Source organism: Stegodyphus dumicola, chromosome 2 (assembly GCF_044657685.1).
Source record: "Stegodyphus dumicola isolate Sdum_Otavi_A_Nest chromosome 2, ASM4465768v1".
Taxonomy (NCBI): Eukaryota; Metazoa; Arthropoda; class Arachnida; order Araneae; family Eresidae; genus Stegodyphus; species Stegodyphus dumicola.
The window spans coordinates 92968514-92985852 of record NC_140769.1 but is presented as its reverse complement, the minus strand read 5'-3'; the positions used below and the strand labels follow the sequence as shown (position 1 = coordinate 92985852).

General features: G+C 32.8%; 1 protein-coding gene across 2 annotated transcripts in view; it reads right to left on the bottom strand.

Moving 5' to 3' along the window:
* Window positions 1–17339, bottom strand: part of LOC118180188 (uncharacterized) — a 176601-nt gene that overhangs the window by 115264 nt on the left and 43998 nt on the right. For both annotated transcript variants that reach the window (XM_085810311.1, XM_085810312.1), the window contains exon 5: window positions 13187–13363. In XM_085810311.1, the coding sequence (XP_085666437.1) occupies window positions 13187–13363 (177 nt within the window). The remainder of the gene's footprint in view (window positions 1–13186; window positions 13364–17339) is intronic.

Genomic DNA, 17339 nt, shown 5'->3' with positions numbered 1-17339 from the left:
AATATTAGTGGTCACTGAAGATTATTTTTAATTTAGTATATTGATAGTTATATACAATTTTTCGTACTTTATGATTATTTTTGAAAATTTTATATTCATTATTATAAAAATATAATTTTGATTTCTCTCAATATTTGATGTGGTGTGGTGAATAACAGACTAACTCAATCTATCTTTTACTTAGCAAACAACCCAAATCCTGGTATTGCTGTTGTGTTTGTGGGACAACATCTCGAAAAACACCAGACAGGAAATTCTTCAGATTTCCTAAGGATCCTATTAGGTAAATCATTTCTAAGTTTAAAAGAAACTAACTTTGATTATTAATAATATATATATATCTCAATTTTTGATAGAGAAGCAAATATTTCATGTATTTGGAATAATTTAAATAAATAGCTTGTTTTTTTTTATTAAGTGTTCCTCATCATAGGCAAATAGTTCAGTGTTCTTTTGTAAATATCCAAGATAACTGTGCTTGTGATACAGTTGCTCCCAAAAGTGTTCATACACTTTAAGAATTTGTAAAAAATGCGCTGTAGCCCGGAATTGAATTATAAATTAAGCCCAATATTTTCTCATATCTCGAAGTGATTTTGAATAAAACCAAATTTTTAAAAATTTTTTTTCTTCTAATATTTTAGAAGATAATTTTTGTAATTTATGTATTACAAGCTTGAATGCTGCAGGATATCCTACAAAAACTGACAGAAATTTAACTGCAATATTTCGTAATAGTGTCTGCAGATTTCTTTAAAGTGCACGAAAATTTTTGTGAGGTAACTTTTTTGTTACTTTTTAATTATTAATTCCCCCCCAAAAGTTTTACTGTATTCTTATAATACTTTTATAGAGTTTTGCTAAGATAAATTTATAGATATTAAAAAATTCTCACAGCACTATTTCACTGAAACATAGGTGTAAGAACACTTTAGGCAACCACTACATATTAGTGTGAACAAGGAAGGAAACATTTTAAAGATGCACTTTACGAACAACGTGTACTTTTTATTGGTGCCTTATCCTTTTTTAATCATAGTGTTAACAAAACTGTACAAAGAAATGCTAAATTGTTTAACTAGATACTATGACTGGTAACTACAATTTAACACAATATTGGTTTTCGTACATCAAAATAAAATTAGATGAAATGCAATCGTTTCAGAATTTGTTACTAATGTAAAAGGAATTTTTTAACAAGGTTAAATTTCTAATAACACTGAAAAGAGGTTCTTTTAATTAAAGAAAATAAAATTGTTTTTTGTTTTCATAGATCAAAATAGTAGAGAATTAGTATAAATATGTCAGAAATGTAATAAATCATATTATGTACATGAATTTTTCCTTAAATTATAATTTAATGTTTGTTCTTAAAAAATATATAACCCTTCTCGAGATTGTGTAACTAACGTATAAGGAATGTTTTTAGTTTGCTATTTTTCTACTAACACTGAAAATGGATTTATTGAAATTTAAAATATAAAATTAATGTTTTTCATTTTTATAGATCAAAACAATGGGCTGCCGCATACAGTAATCAAGACTTGTTAAATACTACTGATTTGTATAAAACTGCACTAATATGTTTGTCACACTTCAAAGATCACGATTACTGTTCACCAAGGATGCGATATTTACATTCCTGTGCAGTGCCGACAAAATTTGAACAAACAGGTATCTACAGTGTTTACTGTTATTATTTCAATATGCTTAACAATAACGCCATCTAAGAAATAACTCATCAATAATAGTGGATCACCTGTCATGTTATGCTCAAAGAATACTGTGCAACAAAATTGATGGTTTGGATCGCCTGTCAAGACTTGTTAAATAAATCACCAACTGATTTGTATAAAACTGCACTAATATGTTCGTCACACTTCAAAGATCACGATTACTGGTCACCAAAGATGCGATATTTACATTCCTGTGCAGTGCCGACAAAATTTGAACAAACAGGTATCTACAGTGTTTACTGTTATTATTCCAATATGCTTAACAATAACGCCATCTAAGAAATAACTCATCAATAATAGTGGATCACTTGTCATGTTATGCTCAAAGAATACTGTGCAACAAAACTGATTGTTTGGATCGCCTGTCAAGACTTGTTAAATAAATCACCAACTGATTTGTATAAAACTGCACTAATATGTTCGTTACACTTCAAAGATCACGATTACTGGTCACCAAAGATGCGATATTTACATTCCTGTGCAGTGCCGAGAAAATTTGAACAAACAGGTATCTACAGCGTTTACTGTTATTATTTCAATATGCCTAACAATAACGCCATCTAAGAAATAACTCATCAATAATAGTGGATCACCTGTCATGTTATGCTCAAAGAATACTGGGCAACAAAATTGATGGTTTGGATCGCCTGTCATGTTATGCTCAAAGAATGCTGTGCAACAAAATTGACGGTTATTAGTCGAAATATTGACTGTTGATTTTTGGCAAAATTAAAATTATGTAAAATCCAAGCTTACAGCATTTTTAGAATTATAGTGAAGGTGGAAAATAGGCATTTCTTGTAATTGCTTTTTAAAAGAATTAATTTCTAATTTCATAATTTGAAACTATCTTCATCAGGATGAGCTGCAACAATATTTATTTGATTCAGTGGATTATTTACAAAACTTCTTAATACTATAGGTTTGATTTTCAAGTTAAGTATTTAATCTTATATTAATAAATGTGAGAAGTATTGAATATTTTATGAACAAAAAGAATGAAATTAGTTATTTTAGTAATTTATGTGCAACTTTTGACTTTTGTAAGACTTTTTAAATGTAATCTTGTATTTGTTAATTTAAGTGAAATAATTTTGGCTTTTGGTTGCAAACTTTGCTCTTTTTTCATAATGGTCATTCCAAATAATTAAAATTTCTCTTTTTTTTTTTTTTTTTTTCTTTAAAGTTGAGGTCAGATAATTGTAATGTATTTCAGTGTTAATGGTCATTCCAAATAATTAAAATTTCTCTTTTTTTTTTTTTTTTTTTCTTTAAAGTTGAGGTCAGATAATTGTAATGTATTTCAGTGTTTTCAATTTATTTAGGGGTACTTTTAATTGTTTTTAATTATTTTTTCTGTTTTGGTTAGTTATATGCAAATTTTGCTTGTAAAATTTTAAATATGGATTCATAAAAATTCATTATGTGCTGCATGGTATGTGTTTTCTTCTTTTTTAAGCTTACAGAATTAAATGTACTCATTGGTCGAATAATTCTTTATTAAATAGATTTTTGGCAAAATTGTAAAATCCTGCCCAAGCATACAGCATTTTTAGAATTAGTATATGTATAGTGAAGGTAGAAAGTAAGCATTTTTTGTAATTGCTACTTAAAAGAACTAAGTTCTAATTTCATAATTTGAAATAATCTTCATCAGGATGATCTGCAACAATATTTATTTGATTCAGTGGATTATTTACAAAACTTCTTAATACCTATAAGTTTGATTTTCAAGTTAAGTATTTAATCTTATATTAATAAATGTGAGAAGTATTGAATATTTTATGAACCAAAAGAATGAAATTAGTTATTTTAATAATTTTTGTGCAACTTTTATAAGACATTTTAAATGTAATCTTGTATTTGTTAATTTAAGTGAAATGCTTTTGACTCTTTGTTTTCATAATGGTCATTCCAAATAATTAAAATTTCTTGGTATTTTTTTTTTTTTTTTTAAAGTTGAGGTCAGATAATTATAATGAGTTCAGTGTTTTCAATTTATTTAGGGGTACTTGTAATTGTTTTTAATTATTTTTTTTTTTGTTTCAGTTAGTTACCATGCAAATTTTGCTCATAAAATTTTAAATATGGAGTTATAAAAATTTATTATGAATTGTATGGTATGTGTTTTTTCTTTTTTAAGCTTACAGAATTAAATGTACTCATTGGTCGAATAATTCGCGATTAAATAGATTTTTGCAAAATTAAAATTATGTAAAATCCAAGCTACAGCATTTTTAGAATTATTATATGTATAGTAAAGATGGAAAATAGTCATTTTTGTAATTGCTATTTAAAAAAATCAATTTCTAATTTCATAAATTGAAATAATCTTCATCAGGATGAGCTGCAACAGTATTTATTTGATTCAGTGGATTATTTATAAAATTTCTTCCCAGGTTTTAATAACACCTGGAAGGTTTGATTTTCAAGTTCAGTATTTAATCTTATATTAATAAATGTAAGAAGTATTGAATATTTTATGAAAAAGTAATGAAATCACTTATTTTAATAATTTATGTGAAATTCTTTAAAAGCCCTTTTAAGTGTAATTTTGTATTTTTTAATTTAAGTGAAATGCTTTTGGTTCTCGGCTGCAAAATTTGCTCATTGTTTTCATAATGGTCATTCCAAATAATTGTCTAAAACATTTCTTGGTATTTGTGAAGATGCTTAAAATTATTTTGTATATGTATATTCTGAAACTTGAGAAATGTCAATAAAAATCATTTTTTTACCACAAATGTGTTATTCTTTGTTTTAATATTTAATAATATGCTTAATATGAAAAGAAAAATAGCGTTATTTATGTAATTAATTGCAGATTTGTTAGAAATCTAACACCACGGCAGTAGTTAATTTTGTTTTCTATTAATTCTGATGTTAGTTATAAATTAATGCTAGATATTATATCAAAAGAATAACAATTATGTGAGTTTACAGAAAGAAGGGTTAAGGGGAAAATTAGGAATATAAAAATAATAAAATTATTTATTTATTCATTTATTTTGCAATTGAATTTTAGGATGTTCTATGCGAAACATCTAGACGATTAAAGATTAGAAGATAAAAGATCAGCTGCACAATTTATCTGAAATGTATGAAAATAAAACATTTTGAGGAATTTCAAAGTAAAAAACATTACTATCTCCTCGGACTGCCTTATTTAAATTCCACTATGCGCTGCTGTTTCACTGCATAGCCGTGGCTCCTCGATATAGCGGCGCTGAGGCGAAACAGGTCTACATTGCGTCTCTGGAAGCTTTCATTTTTTCCTTACAGGTTCTTTGGCTCAACCCTTCTAGTTCCTGGGTGTGCGGTTTCCAGCCCCTTCAGAAGGATGCATGCAGTCCGGTGAATAAAGTTCCTTGGTCCATATCCACAAGATGATTGTTCCAGAATAAATTCCTTGGTTCCAGAGGCTACCATGTGAATGACTGCCGTGGGCGGCATCTATGTTCTTCAATGAAGGCGGCATTTAAAATACGTGAGCGGCGATTCCTCGTGTTTAACTAATGCAAAAGGAGTTAGGCCGGTTTTGAGTGCTTTCAAGAACTTGATTTAAGTTTGACGTGAGGCGGCATAATTACTGTTTAGGACATTTTTTTTTTGTATTAAATGCCAGTGTTTTTGGAGACCAGGTAAAAATATTATTTGATGAATGATGGTTATATTATATTTTTCCTAAGACTCTGATATTGTTTAAATTTATTTTCTGTGTTTTTATTCTTTATTATATTGTTAATAAATTGGTTAAATTTGAAACCTTTTTATTGTCTTCAATGTCTGCACAACATATTATCTCAGGGAGCTTTTAAAAATTTAACAATTGCTACTAAATTAACTACTTTTTAAAATTACTACTTTTTAAAATTAGCTTTTTGCTAAACATTTTAGCAATTGCTACTATTGCTAAAATGTTTAATTTTATAAACTTTAAACTTTGGTTTAGCATCATTTTGGTTATGGGCCACAGCCCCTGAGTTATTTTTAGTGCAGACTTTTGAAGTTTAAAGTTAATTTAGGACTTAAGAGATTGGGGGGGGCGATTTTTGTTAAAATTCAAATATGGCTACTGTTAGTGTCATGCATAATATTGCTAAACTTGAGGCATGTAATTACTTTACATGGTCCAAAGATATGAAGTTTGTCTTAAATGAGAAAAATGCACGGCTTTTGGTTAAAGGTATTGATAAATGTCCTGATTTAAATGATGTTAAGGGTATTACAAAAGAAATTATTTCCGACTATCAAAATAGAAGTCGATTGGCATTATCGTTAATTTATATGAATGTAAGCCCTGAATATAGAAGCTTGATAAGTGAAATTGATGATCCGGTAGTGGCATGGAATACGCTTGCCAAATACTTTCAGCCAGATTATCGGTCAAGATATATGTCCCTGTTTTCAGAGTTCTTAAATTGTAAAATTAAGCCAAATGAAAGTATTAGTTTCTTTTCTTCTAGATTAAAACGCGTAACTGAACAGTTAGCTGATATTAATCAGGCTGTAAGAGACGTATATATATGTTTCCAGTTTCTTAGGTTCCTTCCAGATAGATTTGATCAAGTAGTTCAGAATACTTTGAGGTGGCCAGATGAAAAGTTCATTTTTAAAAATGTTTAACTTGAAATACTAGCAGAGGAAACGCGTCTTAACTTAAGAGAGATAGATAGGGAAAACTCCAGTAAGACTATAGAAGTCCAAAGTACTAACTGTGAACCCAAATTTAAGCAGATTAAAGGACTCAAGTGTTATAAATGTGGCCGTCCAGGTCATATTCAAAAATACTGTAGAATGAAAGGTAATTTTTCCAGATCACCCTCGCTTGCTTCTTCTGTTTCCTCAGCTGTATCTAGTAGTAATAAAACATCTCCTAAGTGTAAGAATAAACCCAAGTTGAGTAAAGGTAAAGTAATTCCCGTGCTCAGTCCCATTTTATAGCTCAAGCTAATGTTAACAGTTTGGAGGAAAATGATGATAGTTGGATATTTGATACTGCTGCACCTCATCATTTTTGTAAAAATCGTGAATTGTTTGATACTTTTTCTCCTGTGAAAAATGAGAATATGCTAGTAGCTATTGATGGGGTAACTTTTCCAATTCATGGGAAGGGTACTGTTAAAATGAAATTTGCGGATACAGTTATTTTGCTTAAAGATGTGTTATACTCGCCTGAATTGAGACGAAATTTAATATCTGGACCTAGGGTGGATATCAATGGAGCAAGATTTTACGGTAAAAATGGGCAAATTAAAGTTACTGATGATGAAAATGAAACTTTGTACAAAGCTAAGTTGATAGGAAGTAACTATCATGTATTCCCAAAAATAGTGAAAAAGGGGGGCAAATCTGTACAATTTGAGGCATCCACAGTTTAGCATAACAATAGTGAATTATGGCATGGTCGGTTTGGTCATATAAATTATGGTGCTATTGTCAGGACTAGTAAGAGACATTCAGTTCGAGGTCTTCCTGTGTTAAAACACTCACCTAATTTGTTTTGTGAACATTGCCAAATCAATAAGCAAAGACGAATTTCCTATAGACCCTTAGAAGGTATTCAAGTAAAGAGGCCGCTTGAAAGGGTTTTTTCTGATGTATGGGGACCTATTAACATTCCAGGTAGGAATGGTGAACGTTATTTCGTTTCCTTTATTAACGAATATTCTCGTTACGTGGTAGTGTACCACATTGTGGAGAAAAGTCAGGTGTTTGAAATATTTGAAAGGCATATAGCACATGCGGAAAGATCTTTGAACCTTAGATTGAAATACTTTAGGACTGACAATGGGCGAGAATATGATAATGATCAATTCAAGTCATACTGTAATAAAAATGGTGTAAAGCACGAATTTACAGATGTATATACTCCAGAACAGAATGGAGTTTGTGTGAGATTTAATCAGACAGCTCTCAACAATGTACGTGGAATCTTACATGATAGTGGAATGAGTTCCGAATTTTGGTCAGATGCAGTAATGTATTTTGCCTATTCATTTAATAGAATTTGTCATAATGGCCAAGATAGAACCCCATTCGAATTGTACACTAAACGGAAACCATCAGTACGTCACCTTAAGGCATTTTGAACGATTGCCTATGTGGGAATTCCAAAGGCTAAAAGAAATTCTAAGCTTGATCCAAAGGCAACGAAGGGCCGATTGATTGGGTACAGTGTACGAACAAAAGGGTACAAGATTTGGTTGGAAAATGAGCAAAAGGTAGTAGAAACCCTAAATGCTACTTTTAAAGAGTCAATTGGAATGCAGAAAAGTGGCAGCGGAGCTGCACTGGGCACCCTTCTTGATTTGGAATCTGAAGAAAGGGTAGAGTTCCAATCTACTGATACTCCAGTTGGCTATTTTCCTGAAATAGAGGAAAGAACCGATACCAATGTACCTTCTTCTACAATTGGCACTGACACTCAATCTACATTGAGACAAGTAACTTGGCTTCGTAAACCTGTTCCAAGGCCAGACGGTACTCGTACGGATGTGTATTATTTTGAGAGGGGGGTCTAATCAAAGACTACGATTACCAAATGATGTAGATAGGTATTGCACTGAACATAATATTCAGTATGATCCTACCTTGTTTGATTTCAAGGGAAGCAATACTTATAGTGGTGAAATCGACCCAACTGGCACTCCTTCAACGTCATATACCCGAGATAGCTGACTAGAGGTTTCAATTCCAAACACTTATAACCAGGCAATGAAATCCACAGAAAAGCTTAAATGGATAGAGGCAATGGAAGAGGAAATGGCCAACATGCGAAAGCATAAGGTATGGCATCTTGTTCCACTTCCTAAAGACAAGACTCCACTAGGTTGCAGGTGGATTTTCAACATTAAACGTGACGAATTTGGAAACATTGTTCGTTTTAAAGCTCGTTTAGTGGCTCAGGGTTATCGGCTAATTAAATACGATACCTATGATAAAACCTACTCTTCTGTAGTTATTTTTTCGGTAATAAGGCTCTTTTTCTCCCTTTTAGTTGCACACATTGGATGGGCAAATATACAATGCGACGTAAAAAGTGCCTATCTCTACACTCCTTTATCAGAGGAAATTTACATGTCCCAACCTCAGGGTTTTGTAGAGCAAGATAAAGAAACTTTTGTGTGTCGTTTAGATAGAGGCTTGTATGGTTTGCATCATAGTGGGCGATTATGGTACTACGAGTTGGATAGAACACTATGTAACCTAGGGTTTATCAAGTTTGAGTGGTGTAATTGTGTCTATCGTTTTAAAGATTTTGTCATTCTGTTGGTTTATGTTGACGATATAGTTGTATTTGGAAAAAGTGAAGTTCAGGCCAAAAGAATATTAAAAGTCCTGAGTTCACATTTTGATTTAAAAATTTTAGGTAAAACAAGAAAGCTTTTCGGTGTGGAATTTGAATATGAGAACAATAGTGTTTTAATTCATCAGCAATTATATATAGAAGACATAGTTAATCGATTTAAGTCTTTTAAAATACAAATTACTTCCCTTCCAATAGTTAAAGGTGTGAAATACGCAAAGTCCCAGTACACAAGAAGAAACGACTGAAATGATGAACTATCCTTATAGAAATGTTTTGGGATGTCTCTCGTTTCTTTGCAATCGTACTCGTCCGGATATAGCTTATGCTGTTAATATATTTTCTCAGTTCCAAAGCAATCCTGGTAAGTTTCACTGGGAAGGATTACTTAAACTTTTAGGGTACGTTTCCAATACCAGACAGCACAAACTTAAACTGGTATGCAAGGAACTGAAGCTCAATATATATTCAGATTCGGATTTTGCTTCAAGCAGGGATGATATGGTGTCTATTGGTGGACAAATAGCTTTGTTGGGAGAATCACCTGTATCTTGGCGTACATTTAAAGAAAGGGGAGTGAGTTTGTCTACTATGGAGGCTGAATTTATCTCCATGACTGAATTAGTTTTTTTTAGAAACATCTTGGATGAATGCATTTAGTTTAAAATTGCAAGTAACTATGTTTCGAGGCCAATATTGTTTGCTGATAACATGGCTGCTATATGTTTTACAAAATCACCCATTGAAAACTCAAGGACAAAACATATAGATGTGAAACTATTTTTCATTCGTGATCTATTGAACAGGGAAATTTTTGATTTAAAATATGTTCCAAGTAAAGATAATCTGGCTGATCCCATGACAAAACCGCTGACTAAGCATAATCTGATAAGATTTTGTGGAACAATTTTCTTATGAAATTTGTTTTTGTGTGTATTTAAATTAAGAGTTTTGTTTATTTGAAAATAATATGTTATAAGTCATATTATGATGGATATTAGGTAAATGTAAAACTGTATAGTGTAAAATGTTGTGTGAGTGACCAGCGCCCTGGGTAAAAGTATTGACTGTGTGATCATATATATGTCTTTATATTTTTTTGTAACATGTTGGACTTTCTTGCTATGGTAAAATTTTTGAATAATGGGATAAGATGTTTCCAAAGGAAAATTTTTTCTTAAAAATTTCTGAATTGAATGAAACTGTGATGTATATTTATTCTTGTTTTGAATTTTGTAAAGATACTGGCATTCAGTTTTTATTTCAGGTCGGAGATGATGATGTGGGGGGGGGGAATTTGTTGGAAAAATATAACTTATTGTAAACCTTTTACTGCATTATCTCTTCTCCTTGAAATGTTTTATTATAATGTAATATATTAGTTACTTCTACTTCTTTTTCTTACTGCCACTGTTTGTGTTGAGAACGGACTGTTTCAACCTAATTGAGATGCAAAAACTAAACGTGATGTTACGTCATCTGGAAAGCCGATTCGTGCCGATAGCTGATTGGTTGCCGTGAGATGACGTCATGCCTACTTCTGCTATAAGTATCTCGCGTCGCTCTGGCTCAACCCTTCTAGTTCCTGCTTTCCTGGCACTTGGGTGTGCGGTTTCCAGCCCCTTCAGAAGGATGCATGCCAGTCCGGTGAATAAAGTTCCTTGGTTCCTGTTCACAAGATGATTGTTCCTGAATAAAGTTCTTTGGTTCATATCCACAAGATGATTGTTCCAGAATAAATTCCTTGGTTCCAGAGGCTACCATGTGAGTGACTGCCGTGGGCGGCATCTATGTTCTTCAATTAAGGCGGCATTTAAAATACGTGAGCGGCGATTCCTCGTGTTCAACTAATGCAAAAGGAGTTAGTCCGGTTTTGAGTGCTTTCAAGAACTTGATTTAAATTTCACGTGAGGCCGCATAATTACTGTTTAGGACATTTTTGTTTGTATTGAATGCCAGTGTTTTTGGAGACCAGGTAAAAATATTATTTGATGAATGGTGGTTATATTATATTTTTCCTAAGACTCTGATATTGTTTAAATTTATTTTCTGTGTTTTTATTCTTTATTATATTGTTAATAAATTGGTTAAATTTGAAACCTTTTTATTGTCTTCAATGTCTGCACAACATATTATCTCAGGGAGCTTTTATTGCTACTGTTGCTAAAATGTTTAATTTTATAAACTTTAAACTTTGCTTTAGCATCACCAGCGCCTAGCTCCGGTGACTTCTTAGTTTCTGAGATTTATTCTAATTCTAGCCGGAGCGCATCGGAGTCCTAAATAAGAAAGCTTCGGCACTTCTTTTATGTAACTGAACAATTATTTCAGCAAAAATTTGATCTCCAAAATCTTATTTTTAGCTATAAAATTATATTAAAAATCGCTTATTCAATTTTAATCATCTAATGAGTTGAATTTTAAATTATTTTTAATACATAATAATAAATTAATTATGAATTAATTAAAAATTAATCGATATTTATTATTAATATCAATTAAATAATTATTAATTTGATACTCATCAACTATATAATTAAAAAATTACTAATGATTTTTAAAAGTAATTTTATTTATTTATTTAACTCTTGTTCCCCTTTCCTGACAGTCTTCTATTCTGCATTCAATGTATGCATTCAATAACTGCACTTTGTATGGCTTCACTGAACTGCAACAATGGACTCTAGTTTTGCCAATTGTAGAACACAAAAAGACTTCTGCTGTGGTGCCGCCGCCATTTCACTACACACTACCAACCGACAAATAATACCAGAACAAACAACAGCGCCAATGTGGCCATGATTGGAACTTTTACCCATACTAAATTGTACACTTTTCTCTATCCATTAACATTAGAATCATGTTTCTACCTTTTTCTACCTTTGTAGTTTCTACCTTTTGTAGTTTGGAAGAAATACATGTTTGCAATCTGCTCTTGCTTTTTGAATAACCCTGTATTTAATTGTGAATAAATTTCTTCATTTTATTGTCCTATTAATACGTCATATTTAATAGGGAGAAATAAAAGTACTAAAGTAAAATTCATTATTAAATTTTGTAAAATTTAATAATGAATTTGCCATATGATCTTTGGATTTCAGGACACATATAAACAAAATAAAATAATATTTTAGATAAATTTGGAACCAATTCTCCTGATGTACAGGAATTTTAGAAATAAGGTCTTCAAATACCGGCAGGGCATTTTGTGGCCGAACAGAAACAGAAAAATGGCCGTGAACATATAATGAGAAACACATAATTTGCGAATTATAATGCATTGAACATCAGTGACAAAATGTACGAAATACTGAAGATCAAGTGGGCAGCGTCTTCAGTATTCTGAAGCGATTCGTAGATAAAGAATATGTATGTTTAAGTCATGACAGAATACATCACAGGATGCTCGACGACAAGAAGACAGCCTTCACATCCTTTTTTTTTTTATCGATCTCCAGTGATTTGTAAACTGTTTGTTTCCCATTGTATATTCCAGGGCATACTTTGCTTGTTTTCGCCTTAGAATAGAATCCCGATTCAAAATGGCTGTGATTGAAAAAAAAATTGTCATATAGCACCAATTGTTAACACTTTCAGATATGAATACTCTTCTGGACTCATCAAAATGTCTCAAGATAGGCCATCGGTGTTTGCCAACACATGCTGCTGCAATCAACAGTATGTAAAAACGAAAAATCATAAATTATCTTAGAAAGGGTTAGTATGTGCTTAGCCAGCAATTAGCATATTGGTTCGTCAAGTATACGGGTAAACATTGACTATACTCGTGAAACAAAAAGAAAATGCTGGACCACATCAACTCACAACTGGACCCGATGATAGAAAATAAACTTTTGAGAAAATAATTTTATTCTGCATTAGTATACGTATTCATAATGCCCATTTTACAGTCCCCTTCTAATATTTGTAATTTCATTACATTTATTTTGAAAAATGAGATAAGATAAAAGTTTATGTCTGATTTTGAAAGTTCCATACTCGATATTTTTAAGTGGCTCTTCAAGCAAAAGTATTAGTCAATCCTTTCTCTTTTGTTAATTGAAGTATTAACTTATATAACATCAAAATAATAATAGTAATAATTAATAAATTAAAAAATGTGGTTAATCATTATACTGACATGAAATGAGTCAACAATTCCAAAATCCTCTTCGTTTTTCTCCACTTGACTCTGCAATTGAGCTCGGAGGAGTTTGACTTCTTCGTTCAATTCTCGAAAACGAGATTTTTCAGCGTCCAAATCCTTTCTTAGCTGGTTGCATTCCTCAGCAATAGGAATCATGCTCTTCTCAGCATTCTAAGGGGCACATAAGAATACGTGAAAGGGTTGAGCACTATTCGTTATAATAAATTACTTTCTAACTCTAGTATAAAAGGAGTAACTAAAGTACAAATTTGATACCGTGATAATTAAAAAGATTTAAGGTGCACAAAATATCGAAATTCGAAGATGTATACACGATTTAAATATTAACTGCAAGTCTTTTTGGATAAGTAATTTTAAAAAAAAGCCTATATCTTGTAAAGCAAAATATACTTTGTGGATCAATAAAATAAAAATGATGTTTTACCAGTATGAATAGCGTTAGAACTAGAGAAAGTATTTTAAAAAGACAAAATCATCATAGCTGCGAAATATTTATAGAGTTTGCTGTTAACCAATTTTTAATTCTATTATGTCATCTCCAGTGCTTGATGCCAACTTTCTAAATTATATTACCTTACATTATTTAAATATGGAAAAGTACACGTGGGCTTTCGGCCTAAAGGGATTTATGCTTTCGTGGAAGACTTTCCAAGCAGGATTAACTCCTATTCATGTTACACATGGGAAAACAGCCATACAGCGTATAAGGTATTTCTCCCCGCCTTCCTAGCATGCATTTGTGGTGTGGTAGTCTGCACGCTGCGCGCGTATTCCAGAGGTCAGTGGTTCAATTCCCGGCGAACGCGTTGCCAGTTTTTCATCTTTCTTGCTTCTAAAATACCTAATGTCTCTACAGTGGCGCCCGAACTAAAAGGGTGGTGGATACGATTCTCCACACCCAGGATTTGTCGATTGGGTTCCCTAAAACACCAATCGCTCTTTAAAAGGGGGATCATATAAGGTATTTCTCCCGCCTTCTTATCATGCCTGCGTGGTGTGGTGGTCTGCACGCTGGGCGTGTATTCCAGAGGTCCGTGGTTCGATTCCCGGCGAAGGCGTTTTCTCATTTTTCATCTTTCCTTTTTCCAAATAACCTAATGTCTCTACAAGATAACCCCGCAGTTGTGTGGGAAAAACAGAGTAAATACGCAATATATCTGAAAAGTTTTAGAACTTACTTTTATAATAAATTCTAGCAAACTTGCGAAATATTAATTGATAACATTTATTACTGTGTTTCTTAACAATTAATCATTTTCTCAGTTTTTCTCAGTTTGCTTTTCCCTAAAATATCGTCTGCTTACTGACAGAATTTCCTTAACAATTAATCATTTGTTTTGATACCGTGAACATTTGCTGTCATGGATTCGGAAGCCGAGCTAAGAATAGCAATACCGTTTTGCTGTAAAGAGGTAAAGCAGCAGCGGAGGGATCTAAAATGCTTTATAAAGCATACGAAAATGAAGAATTAATAAGATCCAATATTTCTGATTGGTAAGGACGAATTCCTTGCAAAAAAGGAAGACGTTGATGATGAAGCCAGATTCGTCACCCTTTCGAATCTCGAAGAAGTGAGAACATTAAAAACTATGACAATTATTGCTTTAACATTGCCACTTGTTTCTTCAAATTATAGCGAATGGGTTTAATAGTAGTAAAGACGCGGCTCACAAAATTGCCATGAAACATTTTAAAAAGGAAAAAAAAAATATTTTCCTCTTGTCTTTCACGTATTGCCTGTAAAACAAATAGAAGATCAAACTTATACATGTTTATGATACGATGGAAATGGTAGATATAAAATTTAATTTTCAAATAAATTGTGACTGGAGGTAAAACTTGATACTTTTATTATGTTCCTGAAGCGTAAATTATTGGGCTGGAGAAAGTTTACCATGGTCGCAGAAACTTCGGTTTGAGAAATCTCAAGTAAAGGTCTTATTTGCGATCTTTTTTGATAGGAAAGGGAAAATTCACATTGATTTTTTCCTGTGGGAGAGGTGGTGAACTCTATATTTTATAAAGATGTAAAAGGTAGACTTACTAAAGCTTGAAAAAGCTAAAGAAGATCTATGTCTGTTGCACAACAGTACGCAATCACACAATTAATTCTCGTCCAGGAGTATCGGGCAAAGGATCACAATTCTCAACTACTCCTCTTAGTCGCTAGATTTGACATGTAACAGACTAACTTGTCTTCCTCGAGGTGAACCTTAAATAGGTCATTATTTTAATATAATTGAAGAGCTTCTCATAATTGTAGCCAGGAATCTAAATAATAATCCAAAAGGTAAACTTTGCGAAAAGTATCTTGCAAAGTGTATGAGTTTGTCAAAACTTACAAGAATTCTATAATGAAGGCCAAGGAGTAGAAAATTTTATTTCAGCTTTCGATTTTATTGGAAATTAGCCCTGCAGCTTTATAGCTTTATAGATGCATCACGCGCAGAGCAGAAGATGCGCAGAGCAGCAGCGCAGCTTTATAGATGCATCACGCGCAGAGCAGAGTTTTTGCGCTGTTCTTCACGTCTGTAGTAAGATCATTTAGCTTGTCTCTCTCCAACTAGTGATAAGATGGCAACGACACTTTATCAGCCTATTATATAAACCTTTGACAAAGCTGAATCTAATTCCGCGAAGGCTAAACAGTTTTCATTTTTAAATTACTCCCCTCATGTTGAGGTGGATTAATTATTCTTGGTTGAACAACAGAACTTAGAGAGAGGTGTAATTTCGCTTGTAGCCTTCTCTCTAACTAGGAAAGCAGTAAGATTTTTGAGTTTTTGAGACAGTTGCATAGGTATCAGAAGTGGGCGCAGGCTGAACAGTTGAATAGGTAGCTAAAATCTACGAATTTAGAAAAAAAAAAAAAAAAACATTACATTTTAGGTCATAAAATATCTGTTAAGTGAAAAAAATAGTTCATGAAAAGCGGAGCATTAGTTTGGTATAAAAAAGGGTGAGAATGATATATTTATTTCCTAATATTTATTTATATACTTATGATCTAATGATATAGTCATTTGGTACTTATACTCCGGGTAAATGCAAGGCTTATTGACACATTCAAGGAGCGTGTATTAGGAGACGAGCTGCCCAAATCAATCCTGAAAATTCCTCTTTTCTGAAGCAACCTTAAATCGGTACAAGCTTTTGAATTCAAGAAACTGTAACACGGGAATAATCGCCGCCCACCAGCGTCCTCGCAATAAATACACTGAACATTGGTAGTTCGGTCCGGGGTTCGAATTCCGGCGAACGGACTGCCCACACGGGCGTTTTCGTGGTTTTCTACATGTGTAACGCGTATACGAGCCAGTTTCCCTTAGAGAGTCCTCCACGAAAGCATTCTTTCCATTAAGCGGATAGCTCTCGAGAATTTCCGTAATTGAATAAACCAAACCAAACGAAGGGAATAATCGCACTATGCGAATAAACACTGGTTGATATCAGTCCGAATTTACTGTGGCTTCCAGATACGTGAATTGTTTTTTGCTTCATTCATTCATGCTAGTTATTAGGTGGACAAATCTGCCTGCAACAAGAGATTGTCAATGTATTCTGCAAGAAATTATGGGTAGCTTAAGAAAAATAACTTTGTAAGTGACAATATGAATTAACTGCCACTTCTGCATTCACTGAAACAAGCTCAACTGAGTTGGATCACAGCTTCTCTCCTCCCACAGCCAGACAGATAGAGCAGTGTGACGGCATAATGGACAGTAGGCAGTTGAACAGTCCTTGTAGCAGTCGATCCGACTCCTGCAGTCACGTAGTTTTCAACTCGGGAGGATGCTCAGAAAATAATGGCGAAATAAAATTGCCCTCCCAAGACCTTAACCCTATACAGACATGCTGGCCAATTCATGTGGCGAATATCCTCACTTTACAGGTAATCGTTGATTAGCTTAGCCCTATGTGGACTAGCGTAGTAGTCCATTAATAAGTATCCAGGACCAACCTTACCCTTAAAAAGTCGAACAAGAACTGAAACTATACGATCTCTTTTTCTATACCTCATAGCAGTCAAAGAGGCTTTCTCATGCAGGGGTACGAGGTCGTCCATCCCTGCATATGTTTATATTCATTATGATGATGCATATACATTTGACAGTCATTACGGATT